Source organism: Aquarana catesbeiana, linkage group LG04, assembly GCF_042186555.1.
Source record: "Aquarana catesbeiana isolate 2022-GZ linkage group LG04, ASM4218655v1, whole genome shotgun sequence".
NCBI lineage: Eukaryota > Metazoa > Chordata > Amphibia > Anura > Ranidae > Aquarana > Aquarana catesbeiana.
In genome coordinates, this window is record NC_133327.1 from 665,660,225 (window position 1) to 665,682,726 (window position 22,502).

Below are 22,502 nucleotides of genomic sequence, written 5' to 3' on the forward strand. Positions count from 1 at the left end.
AAATTTCACTGCTGACGGTTGCACGTGGAACTTGTAAGCCTCCTATTCACAGATCCCTGTGAATGGATGACATGGCTGTATGCCACAAAGAAAACAACAGGGAAAAGCACCTTGTGATTAAGGCTTCATGTACACTTGGCCGTGATGATGGTGAGGACAGGAAAATGCGATTTTGCCACAGTTTTTTCACATTTTGTGGTTTCTAGGGTCCAGCAGTCAAAACGTTCCTATTCTTCACATTTTGTGGTTTCTAGGGTCCAGCAATCAAAACGTTCCTATCCTGAATGCAATTCTTCTGTGTTCAGGACAGGGAGGTTGAACCTCACCTAACTGCAGGAGCTCCTAAACGATCCTAAAAGCCTATGTGTACATGAATACATATGCTTTTATGGAGTTGAGTTTAGGAACTTTGGCAAAAAAATGCCAAAAGCTTCTAACTTCAAGTTTAGGAGCTATAGTGTATATGAAGCCTAAGGCTGTGATTTGTGGTTGGGAAGGTTGGGGATTGTGACCATGTTTCATGCTAAGCCCTTAACCTTTGTGTAACATGAAAAAAGATCTAAAAAGTGAATTGAGCCTTTAAGTCCAACCATGGTCAACCAAAACTGAAGTTGGGTGAAGTTCCCTTTTAAAATGGACTGCAGCCAAAATTATATTTCTATATATATATATTATATACCTTTTTTATTAGGGTTTTGTTCTATTGTGCGTTCTGTTGAGATTCCCTATTACTTCCTGCTTCGATAGCAGCGGTCACCAGGACAGGAAGTGAGGGGAAATCTCAACAACAGAGACAAGGGCAACGATAAAAACATTTTATTTATATAGCAAATTTTGGAAGGTTCAGAAGTTGTGTTAACTGTTTATAGCTGTTAGGTGATTTCCTTTGACTTCCTGTCCAGAGGACAGTGGAATGTAAAGTGAGGAAAATAATGTCTCTGGTTGGGATATAGACAATAAAAGCCCAGAATAGGTTCTTACTCTACCAAGAATAAAAAAAAATTGCATTTTGGATGAGGTACCACATAAGTTAGAGAATGTCTTCTACTGATTTTTGGCCTTGAGGAGAACTATACGTGAAATTATAAGACATGCAGTACTGATCTCCATTTCTCCTTTAAGCCAACTCTTATAGGGAGTAAAGTGGCCTTTTTTCATATATATGAGTTTTGGATGACGTACCACATAACTTTTAGTATGTCCTCTAATAAGTTTTGGCCTCAAAGAGAACTATAGGGGAGATTATAAGAAGACACGCAGTACTGATCACCACTGCTCCTTTAGGCCAACGTTTATAGGGAGTAAAGAGGCCTTAGTTCATACATATGAGTTTTGTATGACGTACTACCCAAGTTTGAGTATGTTCTCTACTAAGTTTTGGCCTTAAGGAGAACTATAGGGAAGATTATAAGAAGACATGCATTACTGATCACCACTGTTCCTTTAAGCCAACTCTTAAAGCAGTGGTTCTCAACTCCTGTCCTCAGGACCCACTAACAGGCCAGATATTAAGTATTACCTTGAGGAGATGCAGACTAGAATACTGCAATCACTGAGCAGCAAATGATATCACCTGTGATGTATTTCAGTTATCTTGCAAACCTGGCCTGTTAGTGGGTCCTGAGGACAGGAGTTGAGAACCACTGTTTTAAAGGAAGTAAAGTGGACTTTGTTCATACACAGTATGTGAGTTTTGGAAGAAGTACCACATAAGTTTGAGTATGTCCTTAACTGAGTTTTGGCCTTCAGGAAGATTATAAGAAGACATGCAGTACTGATCATCACTGCTCCTTTAAGCCAACTTTTAAAGGAAATAAAGTGGACTTTGTTCATATATGTAAGTTTTGGATGACGTACAACATAAGTTTGAGTATGTCCTCTACTGAGTTTTGGCCTTGTGGAGAACTATAGAGGAGATTATAAAAAGACATGCAGTACTGATATCCAACTCGCAATGGTGTGAACCTGCTAAAGAATCAGCGGTGATCAGTACTGCATGTCTTCTTAGCGGGTTCACACCATTGCGAGTTGGATGCTGGATCCCTGCATCCAATTTGCAATAGCAGGAGAATGTGAATGGCTCTCTATGGAGCCGGTTCACATACGTCCGATGTGGCTCCAGTGCGAATTTGCACAGGAGCCCTGTGCATCTTTTGGTCCGTTTCAGGTCAGAATTCAGCCCAAAATTCAGGCTGAATTTGGACCTGTAATGGTGAACCAGGACGCACAGGACCCATGCTGTGAGCCGCATCGGCATTAGGTGTAAACCGAGCCTCAAGGCCACTCTGGTGGCCTCTGTTCATATATAGGCCTTTATTCTTTTATATATATATATATATATATATATATATATATATATATATATATATATATATATATATATATATATTTGTAAACATTATTAGAAGCTCTTTAATTATGGAAGTCTTTCTTTAAAGTTAACCTTTGTATAATGTAGGACATTTATAGATAAGCATACAGTACATATACCATAACTTCCTGGACCAGGAACATAGTTGAAAATAGTTGGAGGCCACCAACATAAATACGGTCTTCTCCTAGGTTACAACTTTGAGTAACATTTCATATAGTCAGATACGTTATTCTGCGTTTGTTTAATGGTTCTGGTCTCACTCAAAGTCTGCAGTATCACTTTAGTGGACCAATTTAAGCCTTTTACTCAATTCACTAGCCAGATATGATTTAGTAAAACATATATCACCAAGAAACTAGGACAATTCCGGGGCAGAATGATTGCTCCATATTTAACAGAATGTTTTCTTCCAATAAATATAGAGCAATCACTTTGGCCCTGGTTTGCCCCAGTTCTGTCTTAAAGATTATGGTTTAGTCAAGTCAGGTGTGATAGAACACTTTAAGAACAATAAATCCTTTAATGTTTTTTGTCATCGATGAAAAATTCTTTTGGTGCGGCCAAATATTTTATGCAATTTTTCATGTCTAGTGTGAAGGCGGATATTTGTTCCTAGAGCATCTTTATGCCACCCTGACTTAAAAATCTGATTCACATGTTTATAGGGCTAAGGTCTGTCTGAAGTCTTCTGAACATGTGAATAATACACAAACGTATCTTCTTGATTTATTTATGTACTTGTTTTATGATCCAACAATAAACGTTTAATACTTTTAAAGGAACTTTCTTAAAGAAAAGGGCAAGCAACAATAAATAAGGACCGGCCAAGGAAAAAAAGGGGGACCAACTGAAAAACGAAAATATCTACAAACATGCAAGTACCCTTGAACTATATAGTTATGTACACAAATCGCAGGATCCGACCATAAAAAAGACAAATAGTAATATTGGTCTTACCTTCACTGCAGTCTTTCCCTTGAAAACCGGTCTGGGAACAGTCGCACGTGGCTTCTTCATTCACAACTGAACAAATTCCGCCATTTAGACAAACCTGATCTTTGTCACATGGGTTTGTAGTGTCCTCCAACTTAATGTCACTGTAGGTTACAGGAGAGGAGTCTGTGAAATTGACCCGGACATCAGTTATCCAACCTTGAAAGGGGCTGTGGTCTTTTACTGCTGGGAATGTTAATTTGAGCGTGGACGATTTTAGTTCTGGTGGGATCCCACCTATAAAAAGATTACTGAAGACCGTCATATCTCTCCGTTTCGATTTCACTTCCACCCACTTACTTTCTTTGTCTAATATTAACGTTGTGTTCTTAAAATTTCTCTTGATGACCACTGAGTGCCAGTTGTTGTCATTAACTGCAAAATCTGTTAGGAGAGAAGCTGGTTCGGCGCAAAAGATAGAAAAGCTTAACTTGAGTTTTCCATCAGAGAGAATGAGCTCCAGGAAGTCACAGAAACCCTCATCATCAAAGTATATAACGAGTCCACTCGATCTTTTGGTCTTCATGTTAAAACTCATCTCACTCTCACAACATGCATTCCACTTAGGGAAGCGAGTCCACTGGCCTTCTGTCCCAGGGAATTCTAGGCCACAGCCCAGGTCCACCATGCATCCAAGAATTAAGACCATCCAGATAATAAGCCCCCCTTGTTTAAGGACACTAGCCATTTTTAATGACTTAATGTCTCGAGGGTCCTTTAAATTGCGTGGATCTTCCAGATTGACTTCTTAGTGGGGGACCAATCCAACAAAAATATTGTGTCTCACTCTTGTAGTCCACCAGTGGTCAGTGGACAGCCAGTTAGACCAAACACACACTTAAGTAAGAAAAAAATGTTGTAAAAATTATGGAGCTCTAATGTTCCATGGTATCATGCATGGTGGACATCCAGTTCTTCTTCAGTATAATTCAGTGAAGTCCCAACTTTCTTTTAGCATCCAAATCTGGATAATCTTTTTGGAGATTATCCAAAGCTAAGCATATACCTTTCTCTTCACTGCTTACTTAAATCCCACAGTAAGAATAGATCAACAACGGGTTTGCCATGGCACTACAAAAGAGGGCATGAATCATCACTCATGGTTCTCCTAGATCTTTCTCTCGAGCTCAAGCAGAAATGATGCACTGTTAGACCGAAGCAAGCCTTCCACATGGAAAAATCTTAACAACTCTTCTTTTTTCCTTTCCACAACAACAACGAGATCCCATTCAGATGAAGTCTAATACAACCCATCAATCTGAAAGCAATTTAAATATCAGTAAGTATATCATCTGCAACTTCTGGAAGAGAACAATCTAGCATGATTCAATGCAATACAAAGGTAACTATGGAGCTCAACATAACACAATGAATTGTTTTTTTTTTTTTTTTTTTATTGCAGGTCTCAGCAAAAAGGGAAATTAATATGCAGCCAAATTATGCATAGCATCACAACAAAGCATTAATATCCCTTGTACATTGAAGCTATTAGCAAGCAATTTTCCTTCAGGACTTTATCAATTTTATCTGCATCTCATACACTACGAAGAAATCCATACAAAGCTATCAGTCACTTCCAATGTGTTGGGAAACATGATGAGGGAGCGCACTAACCCAGCAGGTTGCTAGCGAGCTGAGCTGCAAGCGCGCCTTAACATTTAATTTTCACAAGGTGAGGTAGAATGTGAATGAATACTGAAGAGATGTAATCACCATATCAGGTATTATTTCCTTGGCTACCTCGCCTCTTTTCCCCTTCTCAGCACTACCATGATCGCTCCTCCAGCAAATAAAAATCCAATTTGGCTCATGCGCTCTTTAAGTGTCTCCCAAGCGCCTTAACCTTTTCACTGCTGCCAAGGCCTTGTCTCGTCAAAGGGTTAATCCTCTCCCTCCCCCCCTCCCCCAAACACACACATGCCATCCGCTTCCTCATTAAGAGACCCAGGCGCAATTTAGTCAGCATAAACCCTTCCTAAGCATTAATACAGCTGTTACATCTCTCACATGTGAGCTGGAGGATTTAGACAGAAATCCACATGTTAATAAGAGCCAGCCATCAATAGCACATCTGTCACTTTGCCTGCTTTCGACATGCCATTTTTTCTCCCCCTCCCCCGGCAGCAATGGGTTAAAAACGAGCCCTGACAAGCAGATCAGAGAGGGAGACAATAGCAAACGTGCTGCAGAAGGTGATCATTGTACATAGAATTCTGCCATTGCAAGCCCTTGCATGCATTTCATCCTCCTAATTTATTGCCTAGACACGACAGCTCGATGCCTAATTAACACTTTTTTTTTTTTTTTTTTACAAGCAGAAACTAGCTTTATTTATGGCACCGCATTGTGCCCCTGCTTTCATGGATGTTCTCCCACCATAAGTGGACCAGAGCAAGGTGATCCCTCCAACCAACACATTCAGAGAATGCCAATGGGCAAAGTTCCTGCATGAGGTGGCACCACCACCAGGCTTCTCACTCGTAATACAGACAAGGAAGCCTGGATACTAGTGACTTTGCCTAGCAAGAAAAGCACCCTCTGTTGTGTAGTTGAATATAGCAATAGTGTTTATACCTTGATACATTGTTTTTGACCTAAACCTTGATTCATTGTTATAAGCCTTGATGCATTTCTATTAAACTTAAGCCTTGATACATTGTTTTTTGACTTATGCCTTGACACATTGTTATTTCACTTGAGCCTTGATACTTTTTTATTTAACTTAAGCCTTGACAAATTGTTATTTGACTTAAACCTTGATTCACTGTTATTTAACAAAAACCTTGATACATTGTTATCTCACTCCAGCCTTGATTTATTTTTATTTACATTGCGCCTTGATAAATTGGGGTTTATGTACTAAAGCTGGCGAGTGCAAAATCAGGCTCACTTCTGCATAGAAACCAATCAGCTTCTAACCTCAGCTTGTTTAATTAGGCGTTGGCAATATAACCTGGAACCTGATTGGTTTCTAGGCAGAAGTGAGCCTGATTTTGCAATCTCCAGCTTTAGTAAATAAACCCCATTGCTGCCTAACTTATGCCTTGATTCATTTATTTTTTTAACAAAATCCTTGATGCATTGTTTTCATGGATGACCTCCCACCACAAGTAGACCAGAACAAGGTGATCCCTTAACCAACACATTTGAAGAACGCCAATAGGCAATGTTCCTACATGAGGTGGCACCACCACCAGGCTTCCTACTCATAATACAGACATGGAAGCCCAGATATTAGCGATTTCCCTTTAACCCATTGCTTTCAAGGATGATCTCCCACCACAAGAGGACCAGAGCAAGGAGATCTCTTCAACCAATTAAATCAGAGAATGCCAATGGGCAAAGTTTCTGCATGAGGTGGCACCACCACCACTTCCCACTCATAATACAGACATGGAAGCCCAGATACTAGTGATTTCTCCTAAACCTTGAGGCATTGCTTTCATGAATGATCCCTCACCACAAGAAGACCATAGCAAAGTGATCCCTTAACCAACACATTTGGAGAACGCCAATGGACAAAGTTCTTCCATGAGGTGGCACCACCACCAGTCTTCCCACTCAAAATACAAATAAGGATGCCTGGATAGTAGTGACTTTGCTTAGCAAGCAAAGCACCCTCTATTGTGCAGCCAAATATAGCAATAAGGTCTACACCTTGATACATTGTTATTTTGACTTAAACCTTGGTATATTGCTATTTAACTAATGCCTTGGTGCATTGCTTTCATGGATGATCCCTCGCCATAGCTAGACCAGAGCAAGGTGATCCCTTAACCAATACATTCGGAGATTGCCCATGGGCAAAGTTCCTGCATAAGGTGGCACCACTACCAGTCTTTCCAATCATAATACAGACAAGGAAGCATGGATACTAATGATTTTGCCTAGCAAGCAAAGCACTCTCTATTGTGTAGCTGGATATAGCCATAAGGTTTACACCTTGATACATTGTTATATGACTTGAACCTTGATTGGTTGTTATTTAACCTAACCCTTGATCTATTAATATTTTACCTAAACCTTGATACATTGTTATTTTGACTTAAACCTTAATTACATGTTATTTAACGTAACCCTTGATGCATTTATAACCTAAACCTTGATACATTGTTATATGACTTAAACTTTAATTTGCTATTCTTCATTGTAATCCTTGACACATTTATATTTGACCTAAACCTTGATACATTGTTATTTTGACTTAAACTTCAGATATTATTATTTAATCTAAAACCTTGATACACTGTTATTTAATTTAACCCTTACACCTTGTTAGGAAACACAATATCCCTTTGACAAGAATACATATCATTCCAGCAAAGCGTTAAACCCCAGTTCAATCAGCATGCACTTTAAATAGAGCAAGATAAACATTTCCCTCTCGAGACATGCAATGGTAGACCCATAAATGCAGATATAAAAAAAGATGTGTATTTAAATAAGTGTGTAGACAGTGCATAGCTCTTACAGCTTGTTATCAGGCATGATACACCGCCAATGCCTTATCAATACCATCAACTAAAGTCTTATCACTGGACAATCAAGTATGGTTGTAAAAAGACAGCAGGAGAAAAAAAATATATATAATATTTTAAGTTGACTTGTCATCTACACCCCTGGTAGGCTTCAGATCTGGAGCTTCAACACCTTTACAACAATACTGTACATTCATATAAATGGCATATCAACTGGGATTTACAATCTTTTGGGGGAATCCTTTATTGCGTTGGAAAAGACCCCAAGAAACCACCAACTACAGGGATGCAAAATGACATGGGGTCCTACAAGACCAACCAGGATCTTCTAAAAAAAAAAAAAAAAAAAAAAAAAAAAGCCTTAACCATAAATCTTTCCTCTCATTTCATCATCATATTTCTTGATCCTAATCCATCCCTGCTTGAAAAGATCGATTGGGTACCTACAGCACCGTGTCTGCAGTTCTGAAGCAAAAAAAAAAAAAATAAGGAATAGGAGGAAGGAGGAGAAGGAGGAGAAGGAGGGGGTGACTTCTCCAGCCACAATCAGGGAAATAGAAGATAATGAAGCTGAGAAATAGCACTAGGGGTGCATCACATCTCATATTCGCCTAATCCAACCTACCCCTCCCATTTTTTTTTTCCTTCTTCATTATTCCGTCGCATAGACATTACCCAGGACCAGATGGATGGAGCCCACCATGGTCCATGTTTTGGTAAATAAGGCGTCCTCACTGCAGCCCCCAAGTTCCTCTATGATCTGGTACCTGTTCAATATGCTGGAAGCGCACCCAGCCCAGAGCATCACCCTCCCCGACAATTCTCCTTTCTCCTCCACCTAGGATGGGGGGGGACATTACCTGCGTCGGGTGAGCAGAGCTGGCCTTAGATGGAGGTGATGGCGGTGGTGGTGATCAGTCCATGGGAAGGGGGGGACAATTGCCCAGGTCTTGGGATCAAACCAGTGCTCTGCCTTTCCAGCAGCTCCAGGCTTGTGCTCCGATCTCCAGGAGTGAAGGAGGGGATGGAGAGGATGGAGAGGAGGAGGGACTCACATGACGCCTGTCCCTGTCCGTCTGCAGACTGAGGCGGGGTTTGCTGTGCCTGAGATCTGCTGCAGCACCATGGACAGCGACGGCTCCGACCCAGCCATGCAGCGCTAGAGCAGCCCCCGGTGCTGATCAATACACATATCTATGGAGGCTTTTAACGGGGAGATGGGCGGGCAAGGCTGCTCCTTTGTATGTGAAGGCTGCTGTGTCTGGGATGATGCAGACTTGTGCTTTAAATGGGACTTGCATGAAACCAGAAGAGCTCACAATCGAATCAAAGCTTGTTCAGGCTCAGATTGACTGCAAGGAACCAGCAAAGCTTGCAATCGAATCAAAGCTTGTTCAGGCTCAGAACCAAAAGAGCTCACAATCGAATCAATGCTTGATCAGGCTCATATTGATTGCATGGAACCAGCAAAGCTTGCAATCGAGTTAAAGATTGTTCAGACTCAGAACCAGAAGAGCTTACAATCGAATCAATGCTTGATCAGGCTCAGATTGATTGCATGGAACCAGCAAAGCTTGCAATCTAGTTAAAGATTGTTCAGACTGAGAACCAGAAGAGCTCACAATCGAATCAAAGCTTGATCAGGCTCAGATTGATTGCATGGAACCAGCAAAGCTTGCAATCTAGTTAAAGATTGTTCAGACTCAGAACCAGAAGAGCTCACAATCGAATCAATGCTTGATCAGGCTCAGATTGATTGCCTGGAACCAGCAAAGCTTGCAATCGAGTTAAAGATTGTTTAGACTCAGAACCAGTAGAGCTCACAATCGAATCAAAGCTTGATCAGGCTCAGATTGATTGCATGGAACCAGCAAAGCTTGCAGTCTAATTAAAGATTGTTCAGGCTCAGAACCAGACAAGTTCACAATCGAATTACAGCTTGATCAGGCTCAGATCGATTGCATGGAACCAGCAAAGCTTGCAAATAAATTCAAGATTGTTCAGGCTTAGAACCAGAAGAGCTCACAATTGAATCAAAGCTTGATCAGGCTCAGATTGATTTCCTGGAACCAGCAAAGCTTGCAATCTAATTAAAGATTGTTCAGGCTTAGAACCAGAAGAGCTCACAATCGAATCAAAGCTTGATCAGGCTCAAATTAATTGCATGGAATCAGCAAAGCTTGCAATGGAATCAAAGCTTGTTCAGGCTCGGAACCAGAAGAGCTCACAATCGAATCAAAGCTTGATCAGGCTCAGATTGATTAAGTTTAGATCGATTCCATGGAGTGAGAAGAGCTCACAATTGAATCAAAGTTTGTTATACTCAGAACCACAAGAGCTCACAATCCAATCAAAGCTTGATCAGGCTCAATCAGAACCAGAAGAGCTCACAATCGAATCAAAACTTAATCAGGCTCAGATCGATTGCATGGAACCAGAAGAGCTCACAATCAAATCAAAGCTTGATCAGGCTGAGATTGATTGCATAGAACCAGCAAAGCTTGCAATCAAATCAAAGCTTGTTCAGGCTCAGAACCATAAGAACGCACAATCGAATTAAAGATTGTTCAGGCTCAGATCGATTGCATGGAACCAGCAGAGCTTGCAATCCAAACCAAGCTTGATCAGGCTCTGAACCAGAAGAGCTCACAATCCAATCAAATTCTAATTAAGCTTAGATCGATTTCATGGAGCCAGAAGAGCTCAGAATCCAATCAAAGTTTGTTCAGACCCAGAACCAGAAGAGCTCACAATCTAATCAAAGCTTAATCAGGCTCAGATCGATTGCATGGAGTCAGAAGAGCTCACAATTGAATCAAAGCTTGATAAGGCTCAAAACCACAAGAGCTCACAATCGAATCAAAGCCTATTCAGGCTCAGAACCAGAAGAGTTTACAATCCAATCCAGGCACACATTGATTGCATGGAGCCAGAAGAGCTCACAATCAAATTAAAGCTTGATCAGGCTCAGAACCAGAAGAACTCACAATCCAATCAAAGTTTGATCAGACTCAGACTGATTGCATAGAGCCGGAAGAGCTCACGATCAAATAAAAACTTGTTGAGGTTCAGAACCGCAAGAGCTCACAATGTAATCAAAGCTTGATCAGGCTCAGATTGATTGCATGGAGCCAGAAGAGCTCACAATCAGATCAAAGCTTGACCAGGTTCAGAACTACAAGAGCTCCCAATCCAAGGAAAGCTTGTTCAGGTTCAGAACCAGAAGAGCTCACAATCGGATTAAAGCTTAATCAGGCTCAGATCAATTGCATGGAGCCAGAAGAGCTCACAATCGAATCAAAGCTTGATCAAGCTCAGAACCAGAAGAGCTCACAATTCAATCCAAGTTTGGTCCAGCTCAGATCTATTGCATGGAGCCAGAGGAGCTCACAATCAAATCAAAGATTGTTCAGGCTCAGAACCAGAAGAGCTCACAATCCAATCAAAGCTTGATCAGGCTCAGAACCAGAAGAGCTCACAATCCAATCAAAGTTGCAGGTTCAGATTGATTGCATGGAGCCAGAATAGCTCACGATCAAATCAAAGCTTGTTCAGGCTCAGAACCACAAGAACTCACAATCCAATAGAAGTTTGGTCAGGCTCAGATCGATTGCATTGAACCAGCAGAGCTCACAATCCAAACCAAGCTTGACCAGGCTCAGATCAATTGCATGGAGCCAGAAGAGCTCACAATCCAATTAAAGCTTATTCAGGCTCAGAACCAGAAGAGCTAACAATCCAATCAAAGCTTCATTAGGCTTATGATCAAATAAAAGTTTAATTAGGCCGAGGTTGATTTATAGAAAAAGCAGAGCTTGCAATCAAATCAAAACTTGTTCAGGCTGAAAACCAGAAGAGCTCACAATCCAATCAAAGATTGATCAAGAAGAACAATGAAGTGCCGCTCCAGTAGAGTGGTTCAATCAGTGTGCTACTCCTCGTATGGGTGTAAGCCCCCGCTCGCTTCCAAGAACAAAGTCAGTAGAAAGAATGACTGTGCACCATGTCAGAGTCCAACTCCATTTTAATACGTAAACCATACAACACACACCAGACGACAGTGGACAGGTTGACGCGTTTCACACAAATATCGTGGGCTTATTCATAACCGGTTATGAAAAAGCCCATGATATTTGTGTGAAACGCGTCAACCTGTCCACTGTTGTCTGGTGTGTGTCGTATGGTTTACATAATAAAATGGAGTTGGACTCTGACTTGGTGTGCAGTCATTCTCTCTACTGACAACAATTGATCAGACTCAGATTGATTGCATGAAATCAGAAGAGCTTACGATTGAATCAAAGCTTATTCAGGCTTAGAACCATAAGAGCTCGCAATCCAATCAAAGCTTGATCAGGCTCAGATTGATTACCTGGAACCAGCAAAGCTTGCAATCCAATCAAAGCTTGTTCAGAAAGAATTAGAGTAGAAACATGGACTTTATAGGCACAAAAATTTATATTAGGTAAAAAATATTGGGTAAAAAATTAAAAGTTTTTAATAGGGTAAAGTTAAAACCATTGTATACAAACACATTAAAAAACATTTAATTTAGTGACCTCAAGGACTCTCATACCACCTCTAATATATATATACATACATATATATATATATATATACACATATATATATATATATATATATATATATATATATACACATATATATATATATATATATATATATATATATATATACATTAATATATATATATATATATATATATATATATATATATATATATATATATATATATACATATATATATGTATATATATATATACATATCTATATGTATATATATAGATATACATATCTATATATATATATATATATCTATATATAGATATATATATATATACATATATATAGAACTGGCCCTTAAGGTTGAGAAAAAGAGGAGGGAGGGTGCACTGGACTGCCACAAAAATGCACAAAAAATGCACTGAAACGCATCAAAAATGCACATGCAGAAAAGCATTTGGAACACATCCGGACTGCGTTTCTATGGTGTGAACTGACCCTAATAAAGAAATTTGAATTTTTTTAACTACCGGTTGTTTCTCCTTGAAGAATCTCTTCGGCCCTTCGTCCTATTTTTTTAAGTATATATTGGTTGGTTTGTGCCTACAAAATAGATTTATAGAATTTTTTTTTAATTATTTTTTTTCTTGGTATGTTTTTCCTGTGACACCCATAGGGCAGCCCATTGACTTCAATGGGCTGCTCTACACATGACGAACACATCAAAGTCGCTCTCGGGGCATTTTGGCGCATTGTGGTTTGCATAATTTTACAGTGTGTTTGTTGCACATTTTTTAACTCAACCAAAGCTTCCACTTTTTGGTGTGTCGTTAATTAATGACACCTAAAGCAAAGCTACCAGTTCATTTTAGGTGTTTAAAAGTGGCCATACACTATACCCATACAGTAAGTGTCGGTTCACACTGCCGTGACTTGGGATCCATCAGCCCTCAAGTAGCCGCAAGTCTTTGACATTTGGAATTACATTATAGTCAATGAGAGCCATCTTAATGTACACTACTGAAGTTGCTCCGACTTCAGAAAAGGTTCCTATACTACTTCAAGGCGACTTCTAGGTGACCTGTACCCATAGAATTCAATGGAAGTCGCCTCCAAGTCGGATCCTCATCTATAGTGAAGCGACTTTACAGGAAAAAGAAAAGATCATGAGGGGGAACTCCACGCCAAATTTAAAAAAAAAAATCGTCATGGGTTCCCCTCCAAGAGCATACCAGGCCCTTAGGTCTGGTATGGATTTTAGGAGGAACCCCCTACGCCGAAAAAACGGTGTGGGGGACCCCCCAAAATCCATACCAGACCCTTATCCAAGCACGCAGCCCAGCCAGTCAGGAAAGGGGGTGGGGACAAACGAGCGCCCCCCCTCCTGAACCATACCAGGCCGCATGCCCTCAACATGGGGGGTGCGTGCTTTGGGGAAGGGAGGCTCCCTGTGGCCCCCCACCCCAAAGCACCTTGTCCCCATATTGATGAGGACAAGGGCCTCTTCCCGACAACCCTGGCTGTTGGTTGTCGGGGTCTGCGGACGGGGGGCTTATCGGAATCCAGAAGCCCCCTTTAATAAGGGGGCCCCCAGATCCAGCCTATGTGTCCATGCACACCTAGGCATTTAGAGGAGTTTAGAGACAAAAAAAAATACCCACTTCCAGCGTATCCAGGAGCAGCAGAGGTTTGGCAGAAAAAATGCGTGACAGGCCTAAATGTGTGTAAGAGCATCTAAACGCGTGTTAACGATATGGGCATTTAGAGCTTAAGCGTTAATTCATTTCAGAAGCCAGAATAAAATATTATTTTGGGCAATTAAATGACTTAATGCCCACGTGCTTACAAGTGTCAAGCATTTTTTAATGGCGAAATGCTGCTGCCAGGAGGAAAGGCGTCTAAGAGAGATGGGTAGACGCCCTGTGTGCATGAGGCCTTGTCCTAGCGCCATCATTTACAGATAACTCTGAACCGATACCCTGTACTGGTTTTGCACAGAGCAACCCCAGTTCTCCTCTTCTCAGGTCACCTGCCTACGCTCTGGGCCCCTTCCCCCCTGCCGAGTGCCCCCATAGCAAGTCGCTTGCTATGGAGGCTCTCGTGCATGCTCGCTCCCAAGCCCTGCTCTCTGTGTCCAGAGCCAATGGCTCCCTCTGCTGCATCCCAGCCAATGAGGAGAGAGAGACCTGGGAGAACCGCTGCTCTTGTGCACTTCGCTGGATCGAGATGAGGCTCACGTAAGTATTGGGGGGGGGGGGGCTGAGAGAGAAGCTGCACAAGATGCATAGAATCCATAAGGGTAAAAAACCTTCTGCCTTTAGAACCAATTTAAAGTGGTTCTAAAGGCAGAAGGTTATTTATCCTAATGCATTCTATGCATTAGGATAAAAAGCTTTCTGTGTGCAGCAGCCCCTCTCTGCCCCTCTAACACTTACCTGAGCCCCACCTCTATCAAGCGATGTCCACGAGTGCCTCGGCTGTCCAGAACTCTACATCCTAATTGGCTGAGACACATCAACAGCACCATTGGCTCCTGCTGCTGTCGATTCAAGTCAGTAAGCCAATCAGGAGAGAGAGGGGGAGGGGCCAAACTGGGACTCCGTGTCTGATTGGACACAGGGAGCTGTGGCTCAGCTCGGGTGCCCCCATAGCAAGCTGCTTGCTGTGGGGGCACTCGACAGGAGGGAGGAGCCAGGAGAGCCAAAGAGGGACCCGAGAAAAGGAGGATCCGGGCTGCTCTGTGCAAAACCAACTGCACAGAGGAGGTAAGTCTGACATGTTTGTTATTTTTATAGATTTACAATCACTTTCAGGCTTGACCTGTTGGGCATTTGTTTACTTGGCGCAACCTCTTTTTATTTATATTTTACGTAAAATTGTGTGATATATTTCATTTGTGTATTTTTTATGTGTTTGATAAACCATTGCACTAATACTGTGTGATATATAAAAAAAAAATTGCAACTACTGCCATTTTATTGTCCAGATTCTCTGCTTTCAGAATATATATAATATGATGAGAGTTTTAAGTAATTTTACAGCCTAAACTGTGCATACACTTGTTACAAATGGTTCAAACAATGGAAAGCCCCGGTGGCAAGCTACTCCTCCTCCTCCCTGTGAGTGAGTAACATTGCTGTGAGTCTGTGCTGTCCCTAGTACACTGTACATCTGCAGCACTCACAGTGCATGCTCATACCTCCCAATATTTTGAGATGGGAATGAGGGTCGCCTACTAGCAAATGTATGTAGGCATAGGACACACCCCTTAAAGGAGAATTATCCCCCCAAAAAAGGTTACTTAAATCCACAAGTGTTTTTTTTTTTACCACTACTATTCCTTTATATTGGCTTTTAAAATGTACAAATGCAGCAATTTAGAAATTGGATGAAAGGTTTTGCACTGCGTTTTGAAAGATAAAAAGTGCATTTTATATACAACTATATAGATCAGACCAAAATAAGGGACAAATAAGGAGGAATGAGGGACAGAGGGACATTGCTCCAAATCAGGGACAGTCCCTCGAAATCAGGGACAGTTGGGAGGTATGCATGCTCCACTAGCAGGAAGCTGCGATGTGGAACTAGAACAAGAAGCAGTGCATTGCTTATACTGTAAGCATATAGTGGCCACAATTTCAATAAAAAACATTATAGGTCAGGGAATGAAATATTGTATATGTTGCTAAGAATGGAATTATTTAAAAACCCTGCAGTGTTTATTACTACTTTGGTCCCCATTCATTTGGAATCGTGGGCGGATTCTCCATCATTCAGTTCGCAATTACAAATCCCGCAGCAATTACTGCAAAACAATTTCTTCAAAATGGGACCCCAAATGCGGTGCAATTTTGCCTCGATGGATAGAATAGCGAGGCAATTGCGGCAAAATGTGCTGGTAAAGATTGCGTAAAACTTGTTGACAAAAAACGAGCAGGAGCATCTTTTGGGTAACAAACACCCAAAGCACTTCCCATTCAAGAAATAGTGGGGAAAAAAAAAAGACCTGGTATGGTTTGGGGAGGGAGCTGTACAATCACCCCTTCCCCTTAAAGAGGAAGTAAACCCTAATGGGTTTTACTTCCTCTTTTGCTCCCTGCAAAGCCTGAAAATTAAAAGCATAATGGGCTAGTATGCGTATGCGCTAGTGACACTTACCTGCAAACGAATCCATTGCTGTTCCCTGTGCAGGCTGCGTCCATCTTCGCCCCTCTTCCTTCCGGGGGCCGCGGACTCCGGCTCTGTGACTGGCCGGAGCCGCGTGACGTCACTCCCACGCATGCATGCGGGACCTGTCAGTAACGGCACAAGCTGGGGGAAGAAACGGCATGGAGGTCCGTTTCTTCACAGCGCATGTGCCAATTACATCATCGGCGCACCACAAGTGAAACATCTCCTAAACGGCGCACGTTTAGGAGATATTTCCACTACCTATAGGTAAGCCTTATTCTAAGCTTACCTATGGATAAAAGTAAGACAAAGGGTTTTACAACCACTTTAACTGGCCACCCAGGCTCTATGGTTGGATAATCATCTGATATGGATTTTGGGGGGGGTGGGGGGGGTGTTCACGCTTTTTTTTCTTCTTTTTTTGTGTGAGGTTCCCCTTAAAATCCATAGCAGACTCAAAGGTTCTTTTTTATGGGGTCCCCATTAAAATCCATACCAGACCTAAAGGGTTTTCCAGGCTCAAAGAACCTCTTCTAATAGTTTCTACATCAAAATCTTGCAATTTTGTAATTGTGAAGATCCCCCCCCCCCCCTTACAGATTGCTAAAGAGACATTGTTCACAGTAATTACTAGGGATGAGCCGAACACCCCCTCAGAACATACGAACAGGCAAAAAATTTGTTTGAACACGCGAACACCATTAAAGTCTATGGGACACGAACGTGAAAAATCAAAAGTACTCATTTTAAAGGCTTATATGCAAGTTATTGCCATAAAAAGTGTGTGGGGACCCGGGTCCTGCCCCAGGGGACATGTATCAATGCAAAAAAATTTTTTAAAAACGGCAGTTTTTTTCGGGAGCAGTGATTTTAATAATGCTTAAAGTGAAACAATAAAAATTAAATATTCCTATAAATATCATGCCTGGGGGTGTCTATAGTATGCCTGTAAAGTGGTGCATTTTTCCAGTTTTTGGAACAATACCACAGAAAAATTACATTTCTAAAGAAAAAATGTCATTTAAAACTACTCGCGGCTGTAATGTATTGTTGGGTCCCGGCAATATAGATGAAAATCATTGAAGAAAATGGCATGGGTGTCGTCCCCCCCCCCCCGCAGTCCATTACCAGGCCCTTTGGGTCTGGTATGGATATTAAGAGGAACCCCCACACCCAAATTAAAGAAAAAAAAGGCGTGGGGGTCCCCCAGGCACTATATACTCTGAAGAGAAGTGTATTTACTATATGGCCTGCCCTATATACTCTGCAGAAACTTGGGCCTTAGGTGTTGGTGGTACCAGAACACTGTAAGCCCTCACAGTTACTCTTGGTGAGTGCAGGAATGGGCCCTGCTGTGAAATATTATATCAAAAATTGTAATTACATGCCCCTGTTAAACAGGGGCCAAAAAATTGGGCCTTTGGTGGTGGTGGTGGCGGTACCAAAACACTGTAAGCCCTCACAGTTAATCTTGTTGGGCACAGGAATGGGCCCTGCTTTGAAATATTATATCAAGAATAGTAATTACATGCCCCTGTTAAACAGGGGCAGAAAAATTGGGCCTTGGAAGGTGGTGTCACAACACTGTAAGCCCTCACAGTTACTCTTGTTGGGCACAAGAATGGGCCCTGCGTTGAAATATTATATCAAGAATTGTAATTACATGCCTCTGTTAAACAGAGGCAGAAAAATTAGACCTTGGGTGGTGGTGGTGGTGCCACAACACTGTAAGCCCTCACAGTTACCCTTGTTGGGTGCAGGAACAGGCCCTGCATTGAAATATTATATCAAAAATTGTAATAACATGCCCCTGTTCAACAGGGGCAGAAAAATTGAGCCTTGGGTAGTGTTGGTGGTGCCACAACACTGTAGCCCCTCACAGATACTCTTGTTGAGCACAGGAACGGGCCCTGCTGTGAAACATTAGATCAAAAATTGTAATTACATGCCCCTGTTAAACAGGGGCAGAAAAATTGGGTCTTGGGTGGTGGTGGTGGTGCCCTAAACCAAAAATATTGTTGGAAGCTAGCATCATTAAGATGGAGGAGGAATAGGATAGTCAGCACAGGCAGTCATTAAGGGATTCCACATCCATAGAAAATTCAATCAGTTACATCAGCATCAGGTGCTTGATAGCTGCTGATCCAAGACAGATTAATTTATATGAATGTGAGCCTATCAATGGAGTCTGTGGACAAGTGCACTCTATTATCTGTTACAATCCAGCAGAACTGAATGTGCGTTCAGAAAGCACGCTGGATGCAGGACAAGCCAGTAGTTCAATTGCATATTGAGCAAGTTCTGGCCACTGATCCATTCTCAGGACCCAGTAACCCAGTGGATGCTCTGTTGATAGATAGATATTCCTGCACCTTGTAATGTAGAAGCTGGCGATGGTTGCTTGAACCGATCAGACCTTGCCGCTGAGGACTGAAAAATTGTTTAAAGGCATTGGTCAGCCGGCCACCTTCTCCACCGCTCTTCCTCTGACTGAACGAAGCCTCAGCAACACATTGTCCAGCACCAGGAAATTGTAACCTACCAGGGTCTGGAAATGCATTTCACAAACCTTTCTTCAAGGCCTCCTGAAGATGTTTTATCCTCTGTTCCCTGAGTTGCTCCCTGAGTTGCAGAACTCAGGATGAGTTCTGCAACCTTACCCTTGTAACATGGATCAAGAAGGGTTGCAGCCAGGCTTTGCAGAATCAGGGAGGCCATGCAGCATAAGTTTGCAGAGGCATTTGATTCTGAGTCCTCTGGGTCACTAAGGATTACATGATCCGTAACTACCTCCTCCCAGCCACGTACACCTCCTTGGGTTTCTGGGGAATGAAAACCATCTCTTGAAGACGGCTGTTGAGTGTTATCCTCTACATCGAAGCTGACACAATCCTCCTCCCTCCTCTTCTTCTTCCTGTGTGTTTGGCCCACAGGAATGCTATCTAGATAAAGGGGGCCTTGAGAGGCAAGGAAGTCCTCCTCTTCCTCCGGCTGTTCTGCCTCAAGTGCCCTGTCCATTATTCCACGAAGCGTGCGCTCCAACAAGAAGACTAGAAGGACAGTGTCACTGATGCATGCATTGTTGCTGCTCACCATCCTTGTGGCCTCCTTAAATGGTGACAGGACAGTACATGCATCCTTGATCAGTAGCCACTGGCATGGCAAAAAGAAGCCAAGCTCCCCTGACCCTGTCTAGCTGCCATACTCGCTCAGGTACTCATTGATACACTCTGCTGTGTGTGCAGCTACTGCAGCATTGCTAACATTGGGTTCCACCTGGTGGGCATGTCACAAATGAGGCGGTTGTTGGGCAGTTTGCATTCCCTTTGAATGTCAGCCAGCTGAGAACTGGCATTGTATGACAGGCGGAAAGGACGTCACTTCCGCCCTTCGGCCTTAAAGGGACCTTTTATTTTTTGCTTTTACAGCAGCATTTGTTGAAAACAAATTTTGTGCTTTAATGTTGTATGATTAAATTGATGTTTTTAACATGTTGGAGCCTCATGGAGGTCTCTCCTTATTTTTTTAAACTATGAACAATGATACAATTCATATTTTTATAAAATAAATGTAGTAGATGTGGTTGCTGTATAAAAGTCCTACAGAAAGAGGAATTTCAAATATTTGGATATAATGACCGTGAACGCATGATAATAGTGGAAAGCGGCCTCAGCCTTGGCTCCTCCTAAGCCATGCCCCCTGATGCATTTTGCAACACAACCGGGGCTTAGTCATAGAGGTTTTATTGGGATAAACATTTAGACGCTAGCACTCGTTTAAACAGTGGTTCACTGGAGCAGCACATTCAGCAATTTGAGCAACGCTCCTACTTATGCATAGAAGTCACTGTGTCTGAGGCCTCACATCACCAAATAACGTGCTATATAATGTATATTTCAGAGGTATTTGTGCATCGGGGATGCACAGCTGCCTTGTACAGTCGACCATAGTAATAAATGACTGTATATGTCTGTATGCAGGTTTACGTAAGGCCATATGACCCTGAATGAAGACTGTTTATGCCTAGGTTTGTACCCCTGTAAGCATTCATGGTGTTTTGCAATTAGCTGCGTAAATATTGCAGCTGTGTATGCTGGGCACAGAAACATGGGGCCTAGGTAGTACCCTGAAAAAAAATTACAAAGCTGGACCAACGTAACTATTGTATGTAAAAATATGCATACCTGGAATTTATCTTTAAAGTAACAACAAGCTGCTACTTACAGCTGATTCATGTGTCTCAGCAGGGCCAGCACCAGCATAAGGATCCTTAAGCAGCCACCTTAGGGTGCCAGGATATGAGGGGGGGCAGTAAAATCTGAATCCCCAGCCACTTGCTGGGCATTCTGGCAGGGAAGCTGATAGGGGGGTAGCACCAGTCCTCCTGTATCGGGCCCTAGCCAGCAGTGGGGCCCAGGCAGAAGAGGAATCAGATGTGATCAGGAGAGGGGATGATTGGTGCAGGGGAGGGCAAGTACAGGAACTGATCCTGTGTCTTTCCCTGCAGCAACTGATTGTTGGTTTTTCCTCCTCTCCCTCCTGCTGCAGGGAGAGACACACAGGAGATTGGTTCCTGTAATTGCCCACCCATCGCAATGATCACCCTCCCTGTGCACTATGCTCTAATCCCCCTGTGTTCCCCCCTACCGCGCAGCACTTCCTGCTTCCATCCTCTCCCACCAGCTGCTGCTGCTTTCTGGCTATAGAGTGGGGAAGGGGCCAGTAAATATGTTGTATTTACTGGCCCCTCCCTTTTGTGAATGAGCGCAGTAAGTGATCAGTACCGGTCATGTACTGTATTTGTTCATAACTGAAGCATAGTAGACTGTATTTACTATGCTTCAATTTGTGAATGAACAGGATCCTCTGTACAGAGCTTTTCTGTTCATTCACTGTCCAGTGAAGCTGAGGCTGCAGAGAAAATGATGGTGGAATCTCTATCCTCAGTCCCTTTCTAGGTCTTAAAAGTGAGACATAAGGGGTCTGTTTAGACCCCTGATACTTTACCAAAGCCCCGCAACAGCATTGTGAAAGAAATAAAATAAAATAAAAAAATAATTACAAGATTGTAAAAAATCATGTAGAAAATGTATAAAGTATTAAAATGTACTTAAAAATTAGAGGCTCATTCACACTTGTTTCCCTGGCAAATGCATAAAGCTGCCCCCCACCCAGGGGCAGCCCGTCCATTAAGGGGGCATGAGAGCCAATACCTGTGTCTACTGAAATTGCACCCAGGGCAGGTTTGCTGAGAAATAAACAACTTCCTGGATTAAAGGCTAAGTCCACCTTTTGCAAATAAAAAATAATAATAATAAAAGCACATATATTTTCAGGAACAATATGCATTCGTTATTTCTTTTGCAAATGAGCCTTCAGAGCATTGCAACCATAATCAGAGCATGGCGGGTGCAATGCTAGGCTTCAGCAGACTCTTCCTCCAGCTCTATGTCTGTACCAAGGTTTGGGCTTTCAGTTGGAGAGCTGGAGGAAGTATCAATGGACTACAAGTGCAGTGATCCCAGTACTTGTATTCCATTGAGAACATATATAGTAACATGTCATATGGTCCAAAAGGTGGACTTAGACATGCTTCAGGCCCTTCTGATTTGCTGGCCAAAACTAGCAGACAGCTGAGTCTGAAGGGTTCAAGAATACTGATTATCTACTTCAATACCAGACACATTCACCCCCTTCCTTCCCTGGCCCATTTTCAGCTTTCAGCGCTGTCGCACTTTGAATGACAATTGTGCAGTCATGCAACACTGTACCCAAATGAAAATTTTATCATTTTTTTCACACAAATAGAGCTTTCTTTTGGTGTATTTTATTCATCACGTTTTTTTGTTTTTTTTTGCTAAATATGCAAAAAAAGACCAAAATTTGTTTCTGTTATAAAATTTTGCAAATAAATTATCTTTCTTCATAAATGTACAGTGGGGACGGAAAGTATTCATACCCCC

General features: G+C 42.0%; 1 protein-coding gene across 21 annotated transcripts in view; it reads right to left on the reverse strand.

Annotated features, from left to right (window-relative positions):
• NRXN1 (neurexin 1) overlaps positions 1–8,985 on the reverse strand; it is a 1,909,081-nt gene extending 1,900,096 nt beyond the window's left edge. For 6 of the 21 annotated variants that reach the window (XM_073628543.1, XM_073628542.1, XM_073628557.1 and 3 more), the window contains exons 1-2: positions 8,706–8,900; positions 3,332–4,625 (exon numbers count right to left, since the gene is read on the reverse strand). In XM_073628543.1, the coding sequence (XP_073484644.1) occupies positions 3,332–4,055 (724 nt within the window). In that variant the 5' untranslated portion in view covers positions 4,056–4,625; positions 8,706–8,900. Of the gene's footprint in view, positions 1–3,331; positions 4,626–5,080; positions 5,103–8,705 lie in introns of those variants that run through there. The other 15 variants (XM_073628537.1, XM_073628532.1, XM_073628536.1 and 12 more) reach the window with 7 other exon arrangements.
• Between the last annotated feature and the right edge of the window lie 13,517 nt (positions 8,986–22,502).